This window comes from Ursus arctos, unplaced genomic scaffold (assembly GCF_023065955.2).
Source record: "Ursus arctos isolate Adak ecotype North America unplaced genomic scaffold, UrsArc2.0 scaffold_2, whole genome shotgun sequence".
Lineage (NCBI taxonomy): Eukaryota > Metazoa > Chordata > Mammalia > Carnivora > Ursidae > Ursus > Ursus arctos.
Genome location: NW_026622874.1, coordinates 26334578 through 26362033, shown reverse-complemented (window position 1 = coordinate 26362033; position 27456 = coordinate 26334578). Strand labels below are relative to the sequence as shown.

The following is a 27456-nucleotide window of genomic DNA, read 5'->3' as shown; positions in this document are numbered from 1 at the left end:
CCTGCCAAAGAGCATCCATCAGCATTCAGAGCTAATGGAATTTGCCCTGCCAGGTCTTGGACTAGCTTGAGACCCGTCACCCCTTCTTTCTGATGTCTGTCTTTTGGAATGCGATTGCCTATTTTATGCCTGTCCCACCATTGTATTTTGGAAGCACGTATCTGGTCTTGTTTCACAGGTTTGCAACTAAAAAGGAATTTCGCCTCAGGATGAATCACACCTTGAGTCTCACTGATACCTGATTTAGATGATATTTAGATGAGACTTTAGACTTCTAGTTGGTGCTGGAATGGATTAAGACTTTTGGGACTCTTAGGATGAGGTGAATGTATTTTGTGGGCAAGAAGGAATTAATTTTGGGGAACGAGAGGGTGGAATGTTATGGATTGATTTGTATACCCTCAAAATTCATACAGTGAAGTTCTAACTTCCAGTGTGACTGTATTTGGAGATATGGCCTTTAAGGAGGTAACTAAGGTTAAATGAGGTCAGAAGGGTGAGCCTCTAATACCTAGGACCTGTGTCCTTGTATGAAGAGGAAAAGACCCCAGCAGTGCACATGCACAGAGAAAAGGTCTGGTGAGGACACAGAACGCACCAGCCTACAAGCCAAGGAGAGCAGTCTCACCAGAAACCAACCCTTGAGCACCTTGTGAGTGAGCACCTTGATCTTGGATTCAACCCTCCAGAACTATGAGGAAATAAATTTCTGTTAAGTCAGCAGCTTGTGGTGTTCTATTATGGTAGCCCAAGCAGACTAATACAGTGGTATTAAATATCAAGAGGCACGCTCATATTTTTATACTGATCGATGTATGTTTTTCACTATGTTTTCAAAAATGTTATGGATTGCTGGATTAAAAACTAACAAAATTCACATTCTAGGATCAGACTTCATAATGACAACTTCCACATAATGAGAGAAATAAAGGATATAGGGAAACAATAAAGAAATGATCTGTTAATTTTCTCCTACAGGATAAATTTAATCCCTGAAAAATTTTATAATAATAATACTGCTTGTAGTTAAAGCAATGAAGATAAATTTATTTTTGAAAGTGTTCTTGAGTCTCAGAAGGAGTAGATAGTAACCATCCATGACTTGTTTAATGTTGTTTTCAAGTGTTTGCCATGACGCCTGGCTCCAATAACTGCAAATTTATCATTGTCAAGTGACTAATCTGAAATGTCACAAACCATGACTTTCTGAGATACTTAACTTCTTTAAACAATATAAAATTAAGTTATTTGGACTTCTACTTTTGGCCACAATATAGGAACAGGACCAGATTTACCCTCCCTCCTAAAACAAATATCAGACAAAATATATGAAATAACTATTTTTAAGACATTGAACATCAGGCAGTGAAGGCTGTTGATTCATGAGAGATGAAAAGCAGATGAGGTGAGCACTCTGACTGCCCCTGCTTACTGCCCGAAGGGAGTCTCCAGACACGTGGCATGAAGCCCAGCGGTCTTCCCGAGTGGAAGAAGTGGAGTTAGGAGTCTGGAAAGACTAAGGCAACTAAAATTCACAGGACGACTAAGATCCAAAGAAACTACACCATTTTAAAAACCTGTATGTAGAAGAAAAGAGAAAATCCAGGTCGCTTTTTGTTTAGCGGTGACTTCTTAGATATAGCACCAGAAGTACAATCTATGAAAGAAAAAATTGATGTTATGCTTTATTAAAATTAAAAAACTGCTCTGTGAAAAACACCTTTAAGAGAATTGAAAAGAGAAGCCACAGATTGTTAGAAAATTTGGAAATCACATATTGGATAAAGGACTTACATACGGAATTATATAAAGGACTCTTAAGACTCAACAACAAGAAAATCAACAACCCTATTAAAAAATGTGCATAAGATCTGAACAGACACTTCATTGAAGAAACTATACAAATGGCAAGTAGACTTAGGAAGGGTGTTCAATATCACGTGTTGTTAGGGAAATGAAAATTAAAATCACAAGGAGATACTACAACATGCCTGTTAGAATGGCTGAAATCCAAAAAGCCGACAACAAAGTGGTGGCGGCAAGGATGCAAAGCAGCAGGAACTTGAATTCATTGCTGATGAGAATGCAAAATGGCAGCTACTTTCTTCATTTTCACAGTATCTTACAATGATGCAGCAATCACATGCCTAGGCAAATGAATTGAAAACTTAGGTCCTCACAAAAGCCTATACACTAATGTTCATAGCACCATTTTTCATAATTGCTAACAACTGGAAGCCACCAAATGTCTTATGAAGAGAATGGATAATAAGCAAACTGGTAAATCTGTACAGTGGAATACTGTTCAGCAGCTAAAAGGATGATTCATGCAACATAATGGATGAATTTTAAGTGAATTTTACTAATAACCAGTGCCCATAATTGTGGTTTCTAAATATTCTCCAATGAAAGAAATTAGAGCTCTCTGGAGAAATGACTGATTCTAGGACTGGGCAGGGGGAATACAAAATGAACCTGGATCATCTTGCAGTACTAGAAAGTAAGGCTGTCTAAATAAAAGGATCGGAGGTGAGGAGTGCATGTCAAAGGCACACAAGAACCAACCTAAAAGAGCCCTTGTGTTTTAAATTACCATGGTATTAATGAGTTCTAAAAAATTTTTGATTTGTATTTCTTTCTGATAATGTTAAACTTTTTTTTTTTACTTTATTTTGGCCATTTATGTTTTCTTTGTGAAGCATTTGATCATGACTGTTTCTGATTTTTCTGTAGGATTATTAGTAATTTTCTACTAATTGGTTTGTAAGAGCTCTTTATATATAAAGTACATTACACTTTTACCATATTTCTTGTACTAGTATTTTTAGATAGTTCAGTGAATTTTTATATTCCATGCCTATTAATTATTAGTGATCAGTTCTATGAATTTATGTTAGGTTGTCCTGTAAAGAGGCAGCAAGGGCTACTAATTGAATACTTACTGAAAACTGTTCTAATGATAAAATCTACTTGTTCCAAATTCTTTTAGATTCCACTTCTATTGCAACAGAATATTCCCTGAAATTTGATGAATCTATGACAGAAGATGAAATAGAAGAAAAATCATTTCGATCTTTACTACCTTCTGAGAGTCATCGCAGATTTAACATGGAAAAGAAGAGAGGCCATCACGATGACTCTGATGATGAAACCTCTCCAGAAAAGACGACACTGTCTTCTGCCAAGGTGTGCTTCAGTTTACCTGTGGAGATTCCTTTGTAAATAGTTGTGGATGTGTTCTCTCAAAGATGTTACCACACGTTTTCTACTTGAACTCAGGTGTCATCTACCAGAATGATTTTCCTAAGATAGCAATTTTATATTATATTTTTGCTATAGAATCTGGCTTCATTTTTCTTACAAAGTAGAACACAGACTTACTCCTTGGAGTAATTCAGAAGGCCTTTGAGGATTGGAGCCAGTGTTAATGTCTCTAGTGTTTCATTTGTTTCACTCTTATAACACTTTATTCCATTGTAAAAGTTTATAGCATCTTGCTAAATTGTTAGCCTTTTGGACAACAGGAACAATTCTTACCGAGCTTTATACCCCTGGGACAGTACCTGGCTTATGTAGTTGTTTGTTCAGATTTCATTGGATGAGTAAATTAGCTGATGAATGTTACTCCCTCTCATGTGCCTTTTTTAAAGAGTGTTCTCTGACATGGTCAGCAGCCTTTTTATATACATAGCTTATTTTTGTAAGTGCATGCCTCTCTTAACAAAATGTTACTTGAGTTCCAAAGCCTTAGATAATGATAAACTTGAAATAAAATCTCCACTTTAGGAGCTGAGCATGCCATTCTCAGGAGGACAAGATAGTTTTTCTAAATTTACTATGGAGATGGTTCGACAGTATATGAAAGAAGAGGAAATGAGGGCGGCTCACCAGTCTTCACTCTTGCGTCTCCGCGAGAAGGCCTTGAAGGAGAAAACTAAGGCTGAATTAGCCTGGCTAGAGCATCAAAAAAAGTAAGTTTTTTCAGTGAACATAGTTTTGGCTTTCCAGTTTCTTCTTTTATTGAAAGGAAATGCTTTGTCTTTAAAGATGTTTTTGTTTCCTCATTTAATTTGATTTGACCAACCCAGTTTCTCAACCTAGAAATATGGCAGTCGTCTTTGAATCCTGTTGCTGTCAAGACCTCCTACTTATAACATTTTCTTTGCATTTCTCTTTTATCATCTAACTGACTCTCATATTGTTATTTAATACTTAATTCCGTGACTGTGTTGTAAATTTCTCAAAGCAATTTTATCTTTAAAGGACACAGTCTAGGGTTTGCATATATTGTATGTGCAATAAAATATTTGGTGGGGTAGGCTTTGCTGCATGTTTTCCACGTTTGAAAATGTTAAATTGTTTTAGAGACTTTTTAGTGGTTGAGAATTCTTGACATTATAATAGAAATTTAATCTACTCTTTATCTCAATGTGAAATATTTGCAGACATCTACGAGACAAAGGAGAAGATGATAAAATGCCCCCACTTCGGAAGAAACAACGTGGTTTGCTTTTAAGGTTGCAGCAAGAGAAGGTATGTTAGAAAAAAACACTCTTTAAGAGAATTTCTCCTAAGGCAAGTTAGACAGTGGAATGTATTATTTTGCCTGATCTCTCTTTCTTTTTTTGTGTTTTCACCTTAAATGAGATTTAGTTGGTATTTATCACTGTCTTTGGCTATTCTGTTATAATTACAGAAATTGCTTGGTAGTCTGCTGTATTTCTAATTTTATGTCACTGCCAACTTATTACAATATAGAGTCAAACCTGCCTGTCTTTGTTAATAAATAAAATAGTATTTAAAATGCATATTTAAAAAATTAAGGTATTTGTAAAAGAGTCTATTTGGATTAATTTTTTAGTCACCATTTTCCTGAATAGACTTTCAGGGCATAGTTGTTATAAATCAACTAATATTTTGGCTTATGAACTCAGAAATGCCTTGAATTGGAATCCTAGAGAGGTAACATGGTATAGTGGTTACGAATTCAAGCTCCAGAGTCAAATTGCCTGGGTTAAAATTCCAGATCTACCTATTATTAGTTTCATAACCTGGGACATATTACCTGACTTCTCTGTGCCTCAGTTTCCTTATCTCTAAACCTAGCATAATAAAGATAACATACTTTGTAGGGTTGTTGGGAGGAATAAATGAGTTGATACATATAATAAATTTACAGTAGATCTTGGCACGGTGGTAAATGCTCAATGAATGTTAGCTGTTATCTGAATTCCGGCTTTGTCACTTGCAGCTGTGTAATAACGGTCACGTTTAAGTAACTCTCTGAGACTTAGTTTCCTCATCTGTAGGAGTAAGATATTACTTCATATGGTGGTTGTGAGGATTAAAATGAGGTAACATGTGTAAAATGTGTTTCACAGTGCCTGGTAAGTATTCAGTGAATTCCAGTTTTCTTTTCCCTTATTGACCTGTTGCAAGGTACCGGCTCCTGTGTTGGATGATCCATGTGAACATAATCATTTAAGTTATAGATTCGATTATTGCTCAACTAGTTTTTGGGTTTTTTTGTTTGTTTGTTTTAAGTTCACCCCAAGGAAACATCACTGATTGTATGAACTTTAAAAAATTTTGGAATTTTGGAGGCACCTGGGTGGCTTAGTTGGTTAAACATCTTACTCTTGATTTCGGATCAGGTCATGATCTCAGGGATGTGAGATCAAGCCCCGCGTTGGGCTTCATGCACAGTGAGGAATCTGCTTGCGATTCTCTCCCTCGCCCTCTGCCCCTCCACCTCCTCTGTCACTCTCTCAAATAAATAAATCTTTAAAAAAATAAATAAAATAAAAATTTGTAATTTTTTAAACACGTTACATCTTTTTAATTCAGAAAAATTGGTTTCAAAATAACTTAAAATGTTCTGTTAAAATAAGTAAATAACTTTCTACACTACAATAGCTTTCTGTTTATAAACTAGAATAAAAGCTAGATTTATCAATATTTTCTCTAATTCTGTGTGATTGTGTTTTCATTTATTTATTTATTTATTTATTTATTTAAAGAGAGAGCGAGCAGAGGGGCCAGTGGGGGCGGGGGGATACAGAATCTTAAACAGGCTCCACACCCATCATAGAGCCCTAATATGGGGCTTGATCTCATGACCCTGATATCATGACCTGAGCCAAAATCAAGAGTCCCACGCTTAACCAACTGAGCCACCCAGGTGCCCCATGTTTTCACTTTCTTAATAGTGTGCTTTGAAGCACAAACCTTTGGATTTTGATGAATCTAATATTTTACTGCATGACTGCTGATAGCACATTCAGTTTTTGTTATTTTGAAAATTTATTTGTTTCACCTTCATTTTTGAAAGATATTTTTACTAGGCATAGAATTATTTTTCTTTCAGCATTTTTAAAAATACTTTCCATTGTGTACTAGTTTCTGTTGTTTTTATGGAGAGGTCAGTTGTCTTCATGTTTTTTTGAAGGGTGCTTTTAAGATTTTTAAAAATTTGTCAGATTTTTTTCAGATGTGCTTAGGTGTGATTTCTCTTCATACTGCTAAGATTTGCTGAGCTTCTTGAATTTGTTGTTTGTTGTATTTCAGTTTTTGAAAATTATCTCTTCATATGTTCCTTCTACCCCACTGTCTCTCTGCTTTTCTTCAGAGACTCCAAGTAGAAATATGTTAGACCCTCTGACCATTTACCACATCTCTCTTCTGCTCTGTTTTGGTTTTATATCACTCTTTTAGAAACAGTAACAAAAAAACCCCACTATGCTTCAATTTGGAAAATTTCTATTGATCTGTCTTCAAATTCATTAGTTGTATGTTCTGCGCTGTCATGTGTCTTGTTAGTCATCCAATGAGTTCTTAATGTAATTTTTTTGTTCTATAATATCTATTTTCTTCTTTTTTATAGATTTTTTTTAAAGTTTTTAATTTTTAGAGAGAGAGTGAGGGGAAGGGCAGAAGGAGAGGGAGAGAGAGAGAATCTCAAGCAGGCTGCACTGAGCATGGAGCCCAACACGGAGCTCAGTCTTAGGACCTGAGATCATGACCTGAGCTGAAACCAAGAGTCAGATAGTTAACTGACTGAGCCACCTAGGCACTCCATCTTTTTTATAGATTTTAATTCTTTGTTTACCTTTTCATCAATTTTTCCCGTATTTTTTTAACACATTTTTCATAGTCATTTTAGCTTTCTTGTCTGCTAACTAGATATTTGGATATCTGTATGTCTGCTACTATTCTCTCTTTATATTTTCTATTATCAAATGATTCTTTTTCTTTGCATGTCTTGTTTTTTTCTTCATTTTTTTACATTTAAATTCTAATTAGTAACATACAGTACAATATTGGTTTCAGGAGTACAGTAATTCAGCACTTACATATAACACCCAGTGCTCGACACAAGTGCCCTCCTTCATACCTGTCACCCATCTAGCCCACCCCCACCCACCTCCCTCTATCAGCCCTCAGTTTGCCCTCTATTATTAAGAATCTCTTAGAGTAATTTTTTATTAGATGCTGAATACTGTATAAATAACTGCAAAGGCTCCAGATGATGTTATCTCCCCCCAGAGAGACTTATTTTTTCCTCTGCTGTGCTCAGCAGAGCTCAGCAATTCACTTAAATCCATTCAGGGACTAAGCTGGGTTAGTGTTGGGTTGCAGAGTCGGTAGGCCTCAGTCTGCTTCTGCGTTGCATTGACCCTAGGTTGTAACCTTCCGGGGATTTCAGTTGAAAGCCAGGTAAACCAGCGCAAAAGATTGTGGGGATTTCTACTTTGCTGCTGAGAGGTTTCTGGTATGTAGCTCCTTAGCCTTCTGTCTGTGCTGCTTAAGAATAGGCAAATGGTTTGAGGGGGTGACTGAGTTGGAAGCCTCTTAAGTCTCCAGTTTTATCACCTGAGGTCTGTGTACCTGTGGGAATGGTGACTGATGTAACCACTTTGGAGCACTTTGACTATATCTGGTTATATTGACAGCACATAGAATCTGTGACTCAGTTCTGTGTCTTCGTATACATAATGGAGAAGTTTTCACACATGTACAGGGGAAATGGAAACAGCTTAATTCTGTCATTAAGAGAATAGATGAAGCAAAGCATATTCCTCCAAGAAAGTACAGTATTGCAGGAAATGAATGCATTACATATCAGCACTCTTCAATAGAGATTTCTGAAATTATTATTAACGTTTTATATTTGTGCTGTCCAATATAGTAGCTACTAGTCGCGTATAGTTTTTAATATTTAAAATATGGCTAGTGCAACTGAGAAACTGAAATTTTAACTTTATTTACTTTTAATTTAAATAACTACATGGAGCTGTGGCTACCATATTGAATAGTTACAGCAGTAGCTCTTTACCAAAAATCATAATGCTGGTTTTTGTAGAAAAGCAAGATGCAAAAGAGTATGTACAGTATGATACCATTCTTGTAAGTTTTTTAAAGATTTATTTCTTTAGAGTGAGAGAGGAAGAGAGAACATGTGAATGGGGGGGTGAAGAAAGAGAGAGAGAATCCTCAAGGAGACTCCCTGCTGGGCAGAGTCTGATGTGGGGCTCTATCCCAGGACCCTGAGATCATGACCTGAGCCAAAATCAAGAGTTGGCCGCCCAACCGACTGAGCCACCTAGGCACCCCTCCGTAGTACTTCAGAATATTTTTTAAGTGTGCAAAAAATACTCTGATCTAACTGTCTACCCCTGGAAAGTTGCCCTACAGAAATAAAAGCACCAGCACGGAAGGATATATGTACTAAGATATTTACTACAGTTGTATCATAAGACTTATTTTGACTCATAGGGAGATTGTATAACCACTTTGGCCACATGTCTTTGCACAGCTGTATCCAAAACAAGAGAGAACGTATTTTCCTATGTCTTATTCTTTTTTTGTTTTTTGAGATAAACTTCACATAACATAAAATAACCATCTTAAAGTATAATCCACTTACACCATTAGCCATTTTAAAGTAAACAGTTTTTACAACATTATTGCTTATTCTGAAAAGAAAATCAAACCTCTTCCCTGAAGAATCCCCTGGAAGCAGTTTCTTTTCTAGGCTTGGTTTGGGTGAATTTATACATTAATTGGTTTAGAAACTCAGGCCTAAGCTAATAGCAGTTTTTCAAAAAGTGCTCTGTGGAACTCTGGGGTCCCTGATACCCTATCATGGGTCACGGAGGTCAAAACTGTTTTCCTAATAGTGGGATACGAATTTGCCCTTTTCATGGTTTGACATTTGTACTAAGTTGTACTAAAACAATGGTGGGTAAAACTGCCAGTGCCTTAGCACAAATCAGGGCAACAGCCCCAAACTGTATAGTAATCATCATATTTTTCAATACCACATGCAGCTGCACAAACAAAAAATGCTAGTTTCACTGAAGAATGTCTTGATTAAGTAGTAAAAATAATTAATTTTGCTGAGTGTTGACCTTTGAGTACTTTCATCGTCGTACTCTGTGTGACAAGAATAGGAAGCCCACAAGTAAGCACTTTTGCCAGCTACCAGAAGACAGTAATTAACTCAAGGAAAGGTATTTGTGCAGTTGTTTGAGTTGCAAGCCGAACTAGCCATTTTCTTTCATGGAGTACCATTTTTCCTTGAAAGAATTATTCAGAGACAAACTGTTTATTCAGATTTGGATATTTGACAGTCATTTTCTCAAAAATGAACAAAGTGTGCCTGTTACTTTAAAAAATAGCTGAAACAGTATTTGTTGCCGATGACAAAATTCAGACTTTCAAGTCAGAATTTTGGAAAATTTCTGTCCACCACCTAATACTAAAGAACCTTTCTTTTGAGATCTGTGGTGATGTGGAAGAATGTGATTTTTTTTATGCTGTATAATGAAACGTGTCAACATTTGGAAGATCTGCATAACTCAGTGAACCAACATTTTCCAAGTGACCAATGCATAATGTTTAAAAAAATCAAGCCAGACAATAAAGAGATCTGCAAAAATCTAAATACTAATTTTTTTTTGTTTTGGAAGATAACAGTTATTTTCTTTAAAATGCATACAGTGCCATTGTATACTCATGAGAGAGGAAGAGTGAACAAAGGCAAATAGTGTCTTAGTATTATGAAGATGGTTTGACTCTGAGAGTCCCCTGAAAGGACCTTGGGAATCCTCTAGGGTCCGTGGACCACACTTCAGGAACTACTGCTCTAAAGATACTCATACTTGTGCCAAAGACAAAAACTATAAGGTTGTTCATTGTAGCATTGTTTGCAATAGGGCATGTAATGGATACATGAAATATTATATGCCTCCAGTGTTACGTATCATTTAGGTGTAAGTCAACACAGAGAGGTATCAAAAGCAATGTCCAGTAAATAAGGCAAGGGTGAAAATATATGCGTGTGATATTATTTATAAAACACTTTAAACATACAAACCAAACAGTGTATGTTTTTTGTAGGTAAGTACAAAAATCTGTAGAAGAATTTTAAAAGAAATGTGCTGGAAGGATATATACCATGGTAGTGATTACCTCTAAGGATATGGGATTGCATACTGGTTTTATCTGTAATGTTTTATTTCCTCACAAAATAAAGACTAAGATAAAATATGACAGAATATTAACAGTTGTTAGTATGAGATTTTAGAAATTTGATATTTTTGTGCACTTCTCTGCATGTTCAGATAGTTTACAAAAGTCAAACATGACTAAAGAAATTATAAGTCGCTAATTATTACTGTCTTTACTAGGCTTACATTATTGACAGGAACACAGACTAAAACAAATTTATGGGAAAAAAAGGGACAGTCTCTTTAATTGTAACAATTATTAACAGTAAAGTGTATCATCTTTTGCCCACTTAATTAGTAACAGAAAACTTAGCAATGCGCTGTGTGGAGAGAGTTTGGTGCAGTATAGTCTTAAATATTTCTAGTGGAAACCATTCTTTTTTTTTTTTTTTAAGATTTTATTTATTTATTTGACACAGAGAGAGACAGGCAGCAAGAGAGGGAACACAAGCAGCGGGAGTGGGAGAGGAAGAAGCAGGCTCCCAGTCGAGCAGGGAGCCCCATGCGGGGCTTGATCCCAGGACCCCGGGATCACGCCCTGAGCCGAAGGCAGACACTTTAAGACTGAGCCACCCAGGCGCCCCGAGACCATTCTCTTTTGAAAGCAATCTTTAAATGATTTTACGGGCCATAATAGGATTTTTCATCTTTAATTTGTTCTATGTTTTGGAATCTCTTGTAAAGAACAAATCCATAGTATGAAACAGTTATAGGCATTAAAGCATTATTTAGAATGGTGAAAAATTATAAAGGGCCTAAGATTTTAGCAGCATAATTGTTACATTAACTACTTCAGTTTTTATGCAGCTATTAAAAAAGTAGTGTAAAGACCAAGTAGCACTATGGAAAAATGTGAAGGGTATCTTAAGTTTAAAAGGATAGAAAATTATCAGTCTGTTGTAATTACAATTATTTAAATTAAGGGATCATGTTAAATTATTTTAGCATGATGGGGTTGTGAGACTCTTTTTTCCTGCTTCACTACTTCAAAATTTTTCAATATTATTAATCTTGAATACTATATGTTTTTGTTTTTGATATATGTGATGATGGGGCTTTCCTTAAATAAATACTACTTTGGACTTGTATCCTCCAAATCTCAGTTGCTCTTCTAATTCTTTAAACCTTAGGCAGAAATTAAACGTCTTCAAGAAGCCAATAAGGCAGCTCGGAAGGAAAGACAACTGATTCTGAAACAGCAGGAGGAGATAGAGAGGATCCGACAGACCACCATAAAGTTACAGGAGAAGTTAAAGTCGGCAGGGGAGAATAAACTGGTAAATTACACAAAATTACTGTTTTCTGCCTCATGTTGCTTGCTAATACCTAATCCTGCCTCCCTTTATAAATAGTAAGTACTTTGCACGAGTTATTTTGAGACTACATGAATTTCTGTTCTTCATTAAACTTATTCTTTCATTTATATTAGTGTGGACTTACAGATTCCTATTTTATTCAGTGTTAAATCTGTTACTGTCATTTGTTTTGATGCTTGCTTTGTCCCAAGTCAGACCATTAGGAGCCTTTTCAAGTTTCTGTGTGCTTTTGACATGTCCCCATCAGTCTTTGAGCACTTCCATGTTTTCTGCAACAAGATGTCTCAGGGTCATCTTGTACTTTCCTGCCCCAGACTTGGAATCAACCTTTTCTCCAAGGAGAGTTACTCAGAAACCAAGATCTGGTGCTAAGCATGTTCATTACGATTTGGGTTTTGGTCCTCCTAAAAGCAACAAATCTAGACAATATATAATCAAAAATACATTTTACATGTATGTTTATTTCTATATGTACATATACACAGTATTTAGGGTATTATGAGTTCATACTGATCCTTCCAGTTCCAGTCCAGCACCATAAATTTCCATTCTAGTTTTGTTTTTTTTTTTTGTAAAGTTCAGTTAGCCAACATAGCCATCCTTAGTTTTTGTTGTAGTGTTCAATGATTTATTAGTTGTGTGTAACACCCAGTGCTCATCAGATTACGTGCCCTCCTTAAGGCCCATCACACAGTTACCCCATCCCCCCAACCCCCTAGGTTTCTCTCCGTTGAAACTTTCTTCTCTGATAGACAACTGGTTAACATTTTCCTTAATACAGATCATGATTTGATCATTCTTCTGTGTAACCCATCTCCCATAACCACTGCCACCCCTTTCCTCATGTGGATATCCTCACCATCCCTGGATTCTGACTCCCAAGTTAAGCTATTCCCCCAACTCCTTGCCCTTTCTCTGTGCTCTCCTTACCCTTTCTGTACTCTGGGAATGCCACTTCACTCTATTTGGCTTGGGACATGCCATGTAGGACCACTCCCTTGTGGACATCCTCATTGTTCCACTTGAGTAATAACCCTCCTGTATTAGATGCCCTCTTCATCTTGCTTCAGTTGGGACACGCCACTCTTGGTCCCCTTGTCCACCTCTACCTTTGCATGGATCCCTACCTTGCTCTGTTCCATCTAATGACTTTAGGACTGAATCGTTTAGGAAGCAGAAAGGGAAGTAGAAGGCCTCTGCTATGTGTATTGTTCAAAAAATAAAAATGGTCACAATTGTCCCTACTTCCTGAAAAGTTATGAGAATAAATGACTGTTTGTGGGAAAGACTTCCTTAAGCATTTAAAATTATTTTTTGCTCATGAGAAATAGTAAATCAAACCAATAGTTCTTTTTTTTTTTTCTCTAAGATTTTATTTATTTGACAGAGAGAGAGACAGCCAGCGAGAGAGGGAACACAAGCAGGGGGAGTGGGAGAGGAAGAGCCGAAGGCAGACGCTTAACGACTGAGCGACCCAGGCGTCCCTAAACCAATAGTTCTAAATGTTTTCATTATAAACTTTGCTCATGAGAAATAATATTTATCAATTAAACCAATAGTTCTAAGTGTTTTCATTTTAAACTTTTTAATTTGAGAAAATATGGTTTTTCCCATTAGAATTGGAAAGAAAAAAGATCCATCCCTCAGTATTATTAAAATAAGTTTATGTGTTCCCTTCATTCTTATATCCATACATGTATATATTGTGTTTATATTGCTTTTGAGTGGTTCAGTTTAAAAGAAATTAGGATAGTCAAATACTAGATTGCTAGTAGCAGAAGATTTTTTTATTTTTTTCAGTCTTTTAAAGAAATTATGCTTTAGAGGGTGCTCGGGTGGCTCAGTTGGTTAAGCGTTTGCCTTCGGCTCGGGTAGTGATCCCACAGTCCTGGGACCAAGTCCTGAGTCGGGCTCCCTGCTCAGGGGGAGTCTCCTTCTCCTCCTCCCTTTGCCCCTCCCCCAGCATTTGTTCTCTCTCTCTCTCTCAAATAAATTAAAAAAAAAAAAAGAAATTGTACTTTGTGATTATATATAAATATATGTAAGATATACATAACAAAATCTATACTTTAGCCATTTATAAATGTGTGATATAATTTTGTCTTTTAAGTAATTCCTTAACTGCAGCTACTTTATAAATATGGTTTTGAGGATAAACTTAATTTTTAAACAACAATCTTTAAAGTCATTTTGAGGTCTTAATTTCCAGTAAAATTGTAAAACTTTACCCTCTTTTGTTTGCAGGACTCTCCTAGTGATGATGATAAAAAGGATAATAAGGCAGCCAGTCCTGGTCCAACTGACTTGGAGACCCGTAGTCCTTCCCCCATTTCAATCTCCAGCAGTGAAACTAGCAGCATTATGCAGAAACTGAAAAAAATGAGAAGCCGCATGGATGAAAAGTAATTTATTTTTATAAATATCTCCTGTTCACATTGAAAATGATAGCAACAAATATTTTTAATATACTTCATTAGATTAGATTGATACAGTGTAATACTTTATGAATTCAGTAGCATTTTAGCAGAATTTTTAAATCATCCTGAAAGTCAGTTAACTATAGGTCTTATTATAAGACAAATTTTCTTATTTTTAATGCAGTCAGGTTTCTTATTTTAAAAACCATAGTAATTATACATATACCCAAGACAGTGTTTCCATCTTTCTTTTATTAAAAGCTAAAAGTAAGTGTGAAATTTACACCTTCCCTGAAATCTGAGAATATGTCTACTAACTTGGGAAGGCAATTAATGGTATATCCTGAGAGCTCATCCTGTGGCTCTCTAACCATTCTCACGCTTAGGTCAAATAGAAATTTTAACCTGTGAGGAAGTGTGGATTGCTCATTTGAAACCAGAAAACTGAAGTTTTCCTGGGATGTTGAATGATTTGGCAGTCTACCATTGTTCTAAAACATTTCTAAGTATTATTGTTTTAGAGGCTCCTTTAAAGAAAGCTGCTTCTATTTAAATGTAGCTCAGTTGTATGTCAGCGTTGACCATATAAAGTTACATTTATGTGAGAGTTCACTGTTCTGTGTATACATTTCATTAAATATGCTTGTGAAATATCTGCTTCTGGATCCTATCCTTGACATTATAACCTCTACCTTCTTTAAATACGAAAGACCCATTAACATTTTTTGTTGACTGCTATTTTATTTTGTTAACAGTTTGAACTGCAGTTATATCTTGATATCCTTTGTCAGTGTACCACACATTACCAAATTTAATAATGCTTTAAATTTATGTGACATCAACCTATGATTTAATTAGTTTCTGAACAGCCAAGCAGTTGTAAATCAAACCTTACTTAGTATAGGTACAGTGTTATACATTGGCACTTCATTGCTTAGTTAAATTGCATTTCATAACTTTAAAATACCTAAATTGGTTATGAAAACAAGTTTTAAAAAATAAATACAAATTTTTAAAATAGATATAAGGGGGTAAAACCAAGTATTTGTAAACATGTAAATGTTCCTTTAAATGAATCCGTGGGATAGACTAAATAAGTTATGCTTTTTCATATAGGAATTTATTGAAATATAGACTAAAGATGCTTTCTTCCTTTCTTTCTTTCCTGATAATCTTTCCTTTCCCATAGTCTGTATAGGCATACTGTTTTTCTTCATTTATGTTTGAATTCAGAATAATCTCTCTCATGAATTTTTATAACTGACTTGACATTTTATATATGCCTCCAAATGTCTTTGAATGGTAAATATTGGAGGAAAGACAGCTTCAGGGGTAATTTCTTCTTTGATCCCTTGCTCATCTATATTAGTAAGGTTCATTGCTGGTCTTTATGAATAATATTCTAATAATTTTAATCACATTTGTAGAAAAAACTGGTAATTCTGAATCTGTTTATGAGATGAGTCAGTTTATGTGGTGCTTATTTCAAATTTGGTTAAAGCTTTAAAAATTCTAAATAACAAATTGAAGATTACATTTGATTTTGTTCCAAGTTTTGTTAATTATTTTCTCAGAATCTGAAACATTAAACACATGGAATTTTTGTATTCTTGTTCTACCTTCCTTTGTCAGCTACTACAGGCATTTGAGCAATTTGTCAAAGAAATAGGTCTTGAAGTATTCAGTGACTTGATTTGTTGTTTGAAGCAATGCAGTTGTGTTTGTGGGTAGTGATGGGGTAGGGACAGCAGTGGCGAAGGAATTATTTTTAATGTTTTACGTTGGTGCTGAAATTTGAGGATAAACTGGAGTATTTTTCAAAATTAGCGATGCACTGTAAATGAAGGTTGTTATATGATATTTTTTAATGTCTAGAACAAAATGATGTGAAAACTTTTTTAAATACCACTCAGATCACCAGAACTTTACAATTAGATTTCCTTGAGCAATATTGGAATGTCAGTAAATAAATGTCAATAAATAGAGTGAGTTAATTTTACAGTCATTTGCTACAGTAGACACCTAATAACAAAATCATTTGAGCCTTTGATACTAGACACTATTATTTGTTGTGTAGATTTGCAAAGGCAGTCTTCCAAGAGATTACTATTTTGTTGATATAAAATGCCAGTCAAAAAGCAGTCCTCCCTCAGTAAGTTTAGCTAACTTTTGAGAAGAACTTTTTCGTTATATGTCATTGCTTATTGTTAACCCTCTGAACTGTGATTCTGTGACAGATATTTTTCTGAAACTATCAGACTATTCTTGGCTACAATGAAAGATTTCCTTCTTTAATGTTTCACTGAGACAGCGATGCCTTTGTTAAAATTTCATTTCTAATCTGTGGCTTTTCCTGACCTTTTTATCGATCCGACATATATAAATAATTTCTATTTCTCAGTGTAGTGAAAAGCAAAAGAAATTAAAGTTGTGAAAAAGATTAGTCATAATGAATATATGCTTGCAAAAGCCACAGACTGAATAGCCCTCAGTCTTTTTGGTACTGTTGATAAATGAAATCTGAGTTTTGTTTATTACTGTGAGGGGCATTATTTACAATAAAAGTGCATTGTCTGTAATCCTGAAACATATATTCATGAAGAAAAAACCATGCAATTGACTTTTTCTGTTAATTTGCCAGTTTGTTTCAGGAAAATTTTTTACTGAGCAAGTGAAACAAAAAAGATGGGGTTATCTTCATCTTCACGTGTTAAAATAGGACACAGTGCATTTTCTCTTTCACTTAATAGCAGCCGTTCTTCCATATTATTTATTAAATATATACTTATTCTTAGCAATTATTTATTGGGAAATGTGTAAATGTTCTTGGTTCTGAGAAATATGAAGGTGAATCAAACATAAACCTTGCCCTTAAAAAGCATATGGTCTAGGTGGAAAAAAGCAAGTATCAATCCTGTGGAGAAGTGTATATAAATTAATTGCTAAGGAAGTTCGGAAGAGAAAGAAATTTTTACTGAAAAGAATATATCAAGTCAGTTTTCAGTGGATGAGTGTTCTGTGTTAAATATACTTTTGAATTATTAAGTACTTTAGAGCATAAGAAGCAAAAAAAAAAAAAATCCCACAAACATAAGTTATATTTTGGTTTGGTCACTGCAGACCAAGTTAGCATGGAAAAATGGAGTCACAAAACTTCTCAAACATTCATTCTAAATATTTAAATACTTTATTTACTTAAAATTTAAGTATTTAAAAATATTCCCATTAGCTTAGAAACCATTAAAGGAGCAAGTTAACTTATTTGGTTTTAAATAATCATAAAGTTAAACAGATGTTGTATGACATAGCTCTGTCTGACAAGATTTGTGGTATTGTCTGGTCAGAATTAAAATCTTCATTAACCTGCTGAGCTTAAAAATGAGGATTTGCAGGAGAAGACTTTTCATATTCCACTAAAGAAGACATTTTCATTAGAATTCTTTAAAAATGTACTAAATACTGTTGCCTTAAATTAGAATTTGCCAGTATTTTTTTTTTTTAAGTAGGCTCCATGCCCAGCATGGAGCCCAAAGTGGGGCTTGAACTGGCAACCTTGAGCTCAAGACCTGAGCTGAGATCAAGAGTCGGTCACTTAACGACTGAGCCACCCAGGCACCTCTGCCTTAAATTAGAAATATAATTTATTACAAGGTTCTAGTCTAAGTGTGGTAGCTGAATAAACCCTGATAGCCTGATAATGGTTTTATTTTCTTTACTTCCTAGGTTAGAAATAACGTACCTGCATTTTGTTTAAGTATATGCAAATTATTAGACAATTTTAGGTAATAGAATAAATTTTGGTTAGGAAAAAAATACAAGGGGGCGCCTGGGTGGCACAGCGGTTAAGCGTCTGCCTTCGGCTCAGGGCGTGATCCCGGCGATCTGGGATCGAGCCCCACGTCAGGCTCTTCCTCTATGAGCCTGCTTCTTCCTCTCCCACTCCCCCTGCTTGTGTTCCCTCTCTCTCTGGCTGTCTCTATCTCTGTCAAATAAATAAATAAAATCTTTAAAAAAAAAAAAAAAAAAAGGAAAAAAATACAAGACTGCATTTTCTTTTCTCTTTTTTTTTTAAAGATTTTATTTATTTATTCGACAGAGAGAGAGGGAACACAAGCAGGGGGAGTAGGAGAGGAAGAAGCAGGCTCATAGCAGAGGAGCCTGATGTGGGGCTCGATCCCACAACGCCAGGATCACGCCCTGAGCCGAAGGCAGACGCTTAACCGCTGTGCCACCCAGGCGCCCCTCTTTTCTCTTTTTTTTTAAGATTTATTTATTTTTGAGAGAGGGTATGTGCGTGTGGGGGGTGAGTGAGCGGGACGGGGGTGGGCAGAGGGAGAGAATCTCAAGCAGACTCCCTCCTGAGCGTGGAGCCCAAAATGGGGCTCGATCTCATGAGCCTGAGATAAACACTGTATTCCATTTTTATTTATCATAATATAGATTTAATTTTTGGTCCAGAAAGAATTTTAAAATGATTTAAAGTATTAGTTGTTTATTTTGTTTAATATCTTTCAGAATCAAATTATTTTACAGCTCAAAATTTCATTTAAAATTTACATGATAATTTTGATCTTTCAAATGATAGCATAGTTTTATAATAGGTTGGAACACAATCTACAATTATACTAGCTCAATGGAAAAAAAAAGTTCTCATTTATGTTACATGGTCTAGCAGTGTGTTAAGGTATTTAAAAAAGTGTGAGGAGGTACTTGGAGAAAGAAAGCATTATAAACTGCTGGAACTAGAAGCGCTCTTAGAGAGGTCATTTAGTGTAGTACCTTGGTTTCACAGGAAGAAATTGAGGCCATGGAGAGAAGTAACTCGTCCCAGGTAACACACAGAGCTAGAACTAGGACCCTGCTCTCTGGATGTCAGCCAGCCATAGTTAAAGCATATCTGCTTTCAATCGCATAGGGCTTTTTTTTTTTTTCTCCTTTTTTAAAAATAAGTATATAATGTATTATTTGTACCCCTGTCAGGGGTACAGTTCTGTGATAACCTCATAGTTGTTTTTTTTTTTTAAACTACAGTGATGACTTACAGTTATCTCAATAGAAATTGACCCTTGTAAATAGGATCTGTTTAAATTGGAAAAGTGTTCAGTGGCTGATTACTGGGCTTGAATAGCTGCATAGTTCAAGTTTAGAGTGTGAAAGTGTGACTTTAAAAGAGAACCAGGGTGGCTCGGTCAGTTAAGTCAAGTCTGACTCTTGGTTTTGGCTCGCGTCATGATCTCAGGGTGGTGAGATTGAGCCCTGTGTTGGACTCTGCGCTTAGCGTGGAGTCGTCTTGTCCCTCTCCCTCTGCTCCCCCCCCTGCACACACGTGCCCTCACTCTTTCTCTCCCTCTCTCTCATAAATAAATTTTTTAAAAGAGAACTAATTACTCATGAATTTCTTAAGATTAAACATCATAAGAACACAGTGATTTACATACTAGATTAAATCTATTATGTCTAATCCTACCCAATCCAGTGTTTTGTTACCATCAGAAGCCTTGCTGGGGGATGCCTTGACACCAGCCATTAAGCATGTTATCAGCGTTTTCTGTTAGTAGGCATTTATGTCTCCATCATTCACAAATTTTGTTTATTTGTGCAGCATCTTGAAGGATTGTCAACTCTAGTGTGAAGGACTGCTTCTTTTATTTCAACTTCATCTTATTTAGCTTTTAAAGGACACTATTTCTAGAATATACATAAGGAACATATGTTTCTGGGAAGAAGTTTTAACTTCAAGTTAAACTTTTCTTACACTATTTCTTAAACTATTTTCTTTCCTTTTTCTGTTAGCTATTTCTTTTGGTGTTCATTTCTAACTTAGAGCTTTTGAATATGCTTAATCCTTATAAATGAAAAATAAATGGTCAGTACTTGTTCTAGTAGAGAAAATTATTAGTCTCTGTATTGGGCTGGACAAATTTAAATTGTAATTTTTTTTACAGTTTATTTTACATGTTCCAATACTATTCTGCTTTTTTGTACTAGGTCATGCATGCATTTAGCAGTTATATACTTAAGAGGGTGGGTGATATTTGAATATTATGAATAGATTTTTTGGACCTTTTGCTGAGTACATTTGTTTTTGTGTAATATTTTGATAATTAGCATCAAAATAAGTTTGTTGTACATTCATAAAGAATGGCAAGGAAGATTGCAGTGTCTTACTAAAATTTGGCAAAATTGTTTTTCCTTGAATTTCAGTGCAGAAAATCAAGGCAGTCCACATATGAAGATGTGTGTGTGTGCGTGTGTGTGTGTATGTAGAAGTAAATGAAGGGGAGATGAAATATTAAGTTGTATGTGGGGAAACAAACATTGAAATAGTCTGTGTATCTAAAGATACATGTATAGGCAAGATTGTATATACTTTTTAAAATCCAAAGGAATAGCTGGATTGATACCTAGATTTTCTCACTTCTGTGACATACTGATATTATTCCTTGCCCTTCGAAGGCAAAAAATGTTGCCTTGATCTATAGGTTATTGTTGTGTGCATGTGAACAGAAGCATGCTCTGTCAAAGAGAACCAACCTTTCAACCTATTAGTAGACTTATTTATCCTCTGAAATATATATATTTATATATATAAATAAATGATCTATTTACTATTTATAAAGAAGAGAATTTTCTACTTTTATCACTTTAACATATGAAATTTTCTTCTTACTTTTAACCTTATGATTGAGCTGTCCACAGCATGATTTTTTTTTAACCAGGAGTATTTATTGTGACTAGCTTAGTTTATTCTTAATGATGCATTCCAATATTTTATAGAATGGATATTGTATTTCAATCTTATTAAAGTGGGCCTTTGTTAAATATAAAGCAAGATATCTCCAGTAGGTCCTATGAGCAGTCAAATTTTATGCTGTAGAGGTGAAAAAGATGTTTTTAACTCTAAATTTATTTTCTAAATTATTATTTTCAAGCTAGATCACAATGGTAAAGGTTAAGTAAAGCAAACGTAGTGGTTTTTATTTAATTTTAAGCTTAAAATATCTGACAAGGTACAGATACAAAAATCATTTGCTCAGGAGTATATATGTGTGTAGAATTGCTGATGTACTAGGTTCACAGCCATAATTGTTGTACTCTATGTTAAAGCTTATGGGAAAACTTATTTAGCGCCATACTGTATTTCTCATAACTACTCACATACAAGTAAATTTACCTGAAACTATAGGTGATGATTAAGCAACATCTGAGGAGAAAGGCATGCTTATTCAGAAATCGGTAAGATCTATAATAGTACATGTTTTATATGTCACACAGAGTATAACTCTTGCTTTAACTGAGTAGCTTATAATGTTATTCAGGAAGCATATTAAAAGTTCTCCGCTCAGCTCTTTTGCTTTTCCTTTCTCATTCTTTCTGCCTCTTGATCTCTTGGTTTTAAAATCTTCCTCCTTATTTTGTAGACACTGCTCTCCTGTTCACTACTTCTTCTCTGTCTTTACGTCTCACCACTGGGCCTCTCTCAGTGTCTGTTTTCCCAACCTTCATCCCAAATTCCAGCTGTATATCTACAACCAGTTGGTCAGGTAACTTTGCACCTTTTTCAGTGCACTCTTTGATAGAGCATGCTCTGTTCTTTTTGTTTGTTTTGTTTGCTTTTTTCTTTTTTTTTCTTAACAGCCTGGGGGCCTCTTGTCAAATGTCCCATAGATTATTTTTGTTTCCACATTACTTTGACATGCTGATTGTTTAAGAAGTGGAATGACAGTTTTTGTTCGTTTTATGAAGTGTTTGTTGGATGTGTGGATGCATTTTTGTTGATTAGCCGCCAGTACAGATCTAACACCAGTAATATGAGCAGCCCACCTTTTATTTAGCTTTGGCATCTACCTATGAGAAGAGTTTAGTAGTAGCTTTTTAACTACTTAGATAACTTTTTCCTAAATCATTAATTTCTCTTAACCCTTTGGAGCTAAGATATGTTGGGCTATTTAATTTCAGAGATTGGGTTAAATTGAGAAATTTGAGACATTGGTTGCATCCTTTCACATAAGTAAATAATTAGTTATGTTTATACGCATAAGGCATCTGACTGTGGTGCTCAGTGTTCTCTCCATAACGATCACCTCACTTTGCATCTCTTAGGCAGTGGGAACCAAAGAGTGGTGTAGTGATACCTGAAATAAAACCAGACTGAATTTGAAAGTAAAAGTCAAAAAGGGACATGAACATGTCTTTTTTGTTTGCTTGCTTGTTTGGGGGCTTTGAGATTTGTTTTTTTGTTGTTGTTTTAGTCTTTGTTGTTTTGGGTTTGGGTTTGTGTGTTTTCTGGTATGAACCTTCAGAATAAATTCCTTATATCTTCTGTTATGAAAAAGAGTCACCCATGAGAAGTGAATGTGTAAGTTAAGTATTATCAGCCATGGGTGTCCAGATATTCTGAAGATTTTCTTTTCTAAATTTGCCGCTGTTTTTCCTTTGCTAATCTTTACAAACAATTACAAGTAAAACATAAATTCTTTCGTTTTCTGAATAAGTTGACTCATCAGAGCTTCTGTTATTTCAAAGTTTTTTCAAAGGAGTTGTATGAATGTCCTGTTTTTACACAGCTTGTTGATAAGGCAATGAGTGGTAGAGCTCTCAGAGTGATTTCTGCCCATAGATTTGTTCTCTGACTGTTCTTCGTGGTGTGACCATAGGTTTTTGACAAAGCGAGAGCAAAAACTAATGCAACGGCGACAACACGCAGAGGAGCTGCTCGAGTGGAAGCGACGTTTGGATGCAGAGGAAGCAGAAATTCGTCAAATGGAAAAACAAGCTTTGGCTGCCTGGGACAAAGAATTAATAAAACCTAAAACTCCTAGGAAAGAACTTGAGGACGAGAGAACAGAACAGAAAGGTAATAAATACTAACTCTGTTCAGACTACAAACCAAAGCCTAAGATAACTGGAAGATTTACTTAATTATTTTTAAAAAGGTGAATGATTAAGTGTGAAGAAGGCAATCCAGTTGCAAATGCCACAAACATTGGAAATATGAGACTATTGTGAATAACTTTATGCTAATATACTTGAAAACTTAAAAGAAATGGGTAAATTCCCTGAAATGGAAATGGGTTATTCCATGACCAGGTAGGGTTTAACACATTCTTAAAAATCGATAATGTGGCAAATTACTTAAACAGGTTGGGGGGGAGGAGATTACATGACATCTCAATGGATTTAGAAAAGGTACTTGATAAAATCCAAAAAGCATTTGTAATAAATTTCAGATAAAGTAGCAATAGCAGGGAGCTTTCTTTACCTGATCTAGGATATCAATTAACAAAAATGAAAAACCAAACCTACAACAAGGTACCATACTTAATGGTAAAACATAGAAAAATTTCCTTTGCATTTGGAAATAAGAGAAAGATGCTATTATTTTTCACCTAAGGAGTGACAGGAAGAAGCAGAACTCACTATTACAGATTTTAAAGCTGTGCACATAGAAAATCCAGCATTTACATGTCAGTTATTAGAATTAAAAAGTGAGTTTAGCATGGTTGCTGGATATAAAATTCATAAACAAAATTCAGATACATATCTATAGAGCAGCACAAATTGGTTAGAAAATCTAATATAGAAATAAAAAATATGGAGTACTAGAAATAAATTAAAAAATATACAAGATCTTTTTGGAGAAAACTTTAGAATTTTATTAGGAGACATTAGAGAAGACCAAAATATATAGAATGCTTTTCCATACTCACAGACTCAGTGTCATAAAGATGTTAATTCTGCCTGAACTTACAGATTCAAGACAATTTATATCAGAAACCCAACAAGATTTCTTCATAAGTTTTGACAAGCTCATTTTAAAATTTATGTGAAGTAACAAAGGAACAAAAAGTAAAGACACTGCTAAAGAACAACCACAAAATGGAGAAATTACTACATAACAAAGTTTGTTAAAGTGCAATAATTAAAATGGGATTATTTGCAGAGATAGACAAAAAGACTATGAAACAGCCCAGAAAAAGACTCATGCATATATGGAAAGTTGACTTTTGACACAGGTAACTTTACAGAGCAGTGAGGAAAGGAGAGACTCTCCAATAAATTTTGGGGGCTGGGAAAAATGAATTGGATCCCTACATTGACAATCTAGAAAGATTCAGCTAAAGGATTAAAAAAAAAAAAAGGCTTAAATCTAAAAATTAGAATTTTAGAACTTTTGCAGGACCGTGGAAGAGACTAGCTATATGACATCAAGTGGAGGGAAAGATTTCTTTAACATGTTATACAAAGCAAAGCCGTAAAGGGAAAGGTCAATAAATTTGACTTCAATAAATTAAGAATTTCTCTTCATTAATATACCATAAAAAAAGTAAAACAACAAAATAAAAGGTATCTGTAACAGAATTGACTGTCAGAGGAATAGTATGAGAACATGCAAGCAACTCCTATGAATCAAAAATAAAATGACACATACATTTTTAAAAATGGGCAAAAGAACAGATAATTCACAAATGAAGAACTCCAGATTATCAATAAACATCTTAAAAAATGTTCAACTTTATTAGTAATCCGGGCATTGAAACCATAAAGCAATACTATTTCATGCCTGTATCCATTTCCTAGGGCTGCTGTAACAAATTACTGTAAATTTGTTAGCTTAAAAAAAAAATGTTTTATTCTATCACTTCTAGAGGCCAGAAGTACAAAAGCAAGGTGTTGGCAGCACTGTGCTCCCTCTGAAGGTTCCAGGGAACAATTCTTCCTCTTAGAGCTTGTGGTGGCTGTGCTATAGGCATTCCTTGTGTCTGCCTAACTCTAGTCTCACACTGTTCTGTCCTCCATGTCTGTCTGCTCCTCTTTTGTCTCATAAGGAAACTTGTCAGTGGAGATCCTGCCACTGTTTTAAAAATATTTTATTTATTTCAGAGAGAGCAGAGCATGTACACGCACAAGCGTGTGAGCAGCTGCCAGGGGTGGGGGGTGGGGGCATATTCAGAGGGAGAATCCCAAGCAGACTCTGAACTAAGCACAGAGCCCAATGCGGGGCTCAGTCCTACAACCCTGAGATAATGACCTGAGCCAAAATCAAGAGTCGGTTGCCTAACCAACTGAGCCACCCAGTCACCCCTTGTCATGACATCCTTAATGACATCTGCAAGGACCTTTTTTCAAACTAAGATTACATTCATAGGTTCTGGGGGTTAAGACATGGACATATCTTTTTGAGGAGCATCATTCAACCCTTTCACAATACCTGTCAAACCTGTTGGTATGTAAGTAGAACAAGGAGCTTCTGGTATATTAATTGTTAAACCTAGTTTGAAAAACAGGTTGGAAAAAGAGGCATTAAAACTAATTGAGGGCTGCCTGGGTGGCTCAGTTGGTTGAGCCTCCAACTCTTGATTTTGTCTCCGGTCATGATCTCAGGGTCGTAAGATCGAGCCGTACATCAGGTTCTCCACTGGCTGTGGAGCCTGCTTAAGATTCTCTCTCTGCCCCTCCCCCCTCTTGTGCTCATTCTCACTCTCTCTTAAAATAAATAAATAAAAATAAAAAGTAAAAACAATCGATAAAAGAATTCAGTGGTTGCAATCCCAGGTATGAATCCTAGAGCAGTGGTTCTTAACGTATGGCCCGTGAAACTCTGGGGGAGGCCCTGAGATCCTTTCAGAGGGTCTAGGAGGTCAAAATTATTATTTTTATAATAATACTAACATATTGTTTGCCTTTTTCACTTTGTTGACATTACACTGATGTAGCAAATATAATGGTGGGTAAAATTGCTGGTGCCTCAGCATGAATCAAGGCAGTGGCGCCAAACTGTGTTAGTAGTTATTGTATTCTTTACCACTTTGCACTAATGATAACATGCCAGTTTTATGTAAGATTGTCCTTAAATAAGCATTTACAAATACGAATTTTGTTGAATCTCAACCTCTGAGTATTTATCTTTTTAATATTTTGTGTGACAAAATAGGAAATACACATAAAGCACTTGTGTGTGCCGAAGGACAGTCGTTACCTTGAAGAAAAGCACTTAATGCAGTGATTTGAATTGCAAGCTGAACTAGCCATTTTTTTTATGGAGTACCATTTTTACTTAAATGACTGAAAACCATGGTTACTTATACTTAGGTATTTGGCCAATAGTTTCTCAGAAATAAATGAAGCAACTCTGACTCTTCAAGGAGAACAAGTATTTATTGCGAGTGATAAAATTGAAGCTTTCAAGTGAAAGTTTAGGATTTTAGAAATGCTGTTTTCCTCATTGTGAGCTGGACTGCTTTCCAGTACTTAAAATACTTTCCTGATATGTTGGGTGATGATATTAATCAGCATCATCTTTTCTTTTCTTTCTTTTTTTTGGGGGGGGGGAGAAAAATCACTATTCTAACTAATTCACAAATAAAAACATCACAAAAGGTGATTTAAGGAGGCACACAAACATCTTCCCAGCCCCAAACTCAGACCATCTCAATGAACTTCTATATGGTAAGAACTCCCTTTTTCATTCCAGTTCTGAAGAAAACTGTATTTAATGATGGAGAGGTTTAACTGGTGGCTTTATACTTTATATATTCATTGTTAGTTATATTTTTATGTTAAACTAACTTGGTCATGAGAGATGATTTTCCATATCTTCAGTCTGAACTTCTTGATGAGATTAATCCATTTGCACATCTGCACTGTTTCAGCACCTCGCTGAAACCTTCACAAAGCTTAAGGTTGCCCTGGTTCTGGGCACACTCCAGAAACTGTTTCATCTCCTAGTGGCATGGGCCAAACTGCTACTACTGCTGCTGGTATGCTGGCTGGGTTCCCTGAGGCTCCTGGTAAGTGATGTCAGGCCTTGAAGGCTGAGCATCACTTCCTCCACTGAAGCCCCCTGTGATTGCATGACCTATTGGGTGCCCGGCAGCAGAGCCCACAGCCACACCAGCTGCAGTGGTTGCCATTCGGGCCATGAGACCTGGCCGCCAGAGTGCCGCTGCTGGTGGCCGAGCTGCTGGCACTGGTCTAGGCGCAGCACCCATCTGAAGTGCCTGGCTGGCTGGCAGGGGCGGCCATGCGGGAGGTGTGGCTCCGGCTTCCACGCGGCATGGTTACTTGCAGAGCACCTCGGCCTCTAGAAGTCTGAGATTCAGTCCAGAATCATCTTTTCATATTGTATGATGAAATGTGTCAACATTGGGAAGATCTTAATAACTCAGTGAACCAGTGTTTTCCACATGACCAGTGATGATTTAGAAAATC

The 27456-nt window shown here is 35.7% G+C and overlaps 1 protein-coding gene and 1 pseudogene across 4 annotated transcripts in view; one reads left to right on the top strand and one right to left on the bottom strand.

Annotated features, from left to right (window-relative positions):
* Positions 1–27456, top strand: part of CEP350 (centrosomal protein 350) — a 150504-nt gene that overhangs the window by 83605 nt on the left and 39443 nt on the right. For 3 of the 4 annotated variants that reach the window (XM_044387853.3, XM_044387852.3, XM_044387854.3), the window contains 7 exons: positions 2990–3186; positions 3787–3971; positions 4446–4533; positions 11642–11788; positions 14072–14229; positions 21666–21788; positions 22902–23101. In XM_044387853.3, the coding sequence (XP_044243788.2) occupies positions 2990–3186; positions 3787–3971; positions 4446–4533; positions 11642–11788; positions 14072–14229; positions 21666–21788; positions 22902–23101 (1098 nt within the window). The remainder of the gene's footprint in view (positions 1–2989; positions 3187–3786; positions 3972–4445; positions 4534–11641; positions 11789–14071; positions 14230–21665; positions 21789–22901; positions 23102–27456) is intronic. The other variant, XM_026509152.4, reaches the window with a different exon arrangement.
* LOC123001613 (coiled-coil-helix-coiled-coil-helix domain-containing protein 2-like) lies at positions 26800–27303 on the bottom strand (annotated as a pseudogene).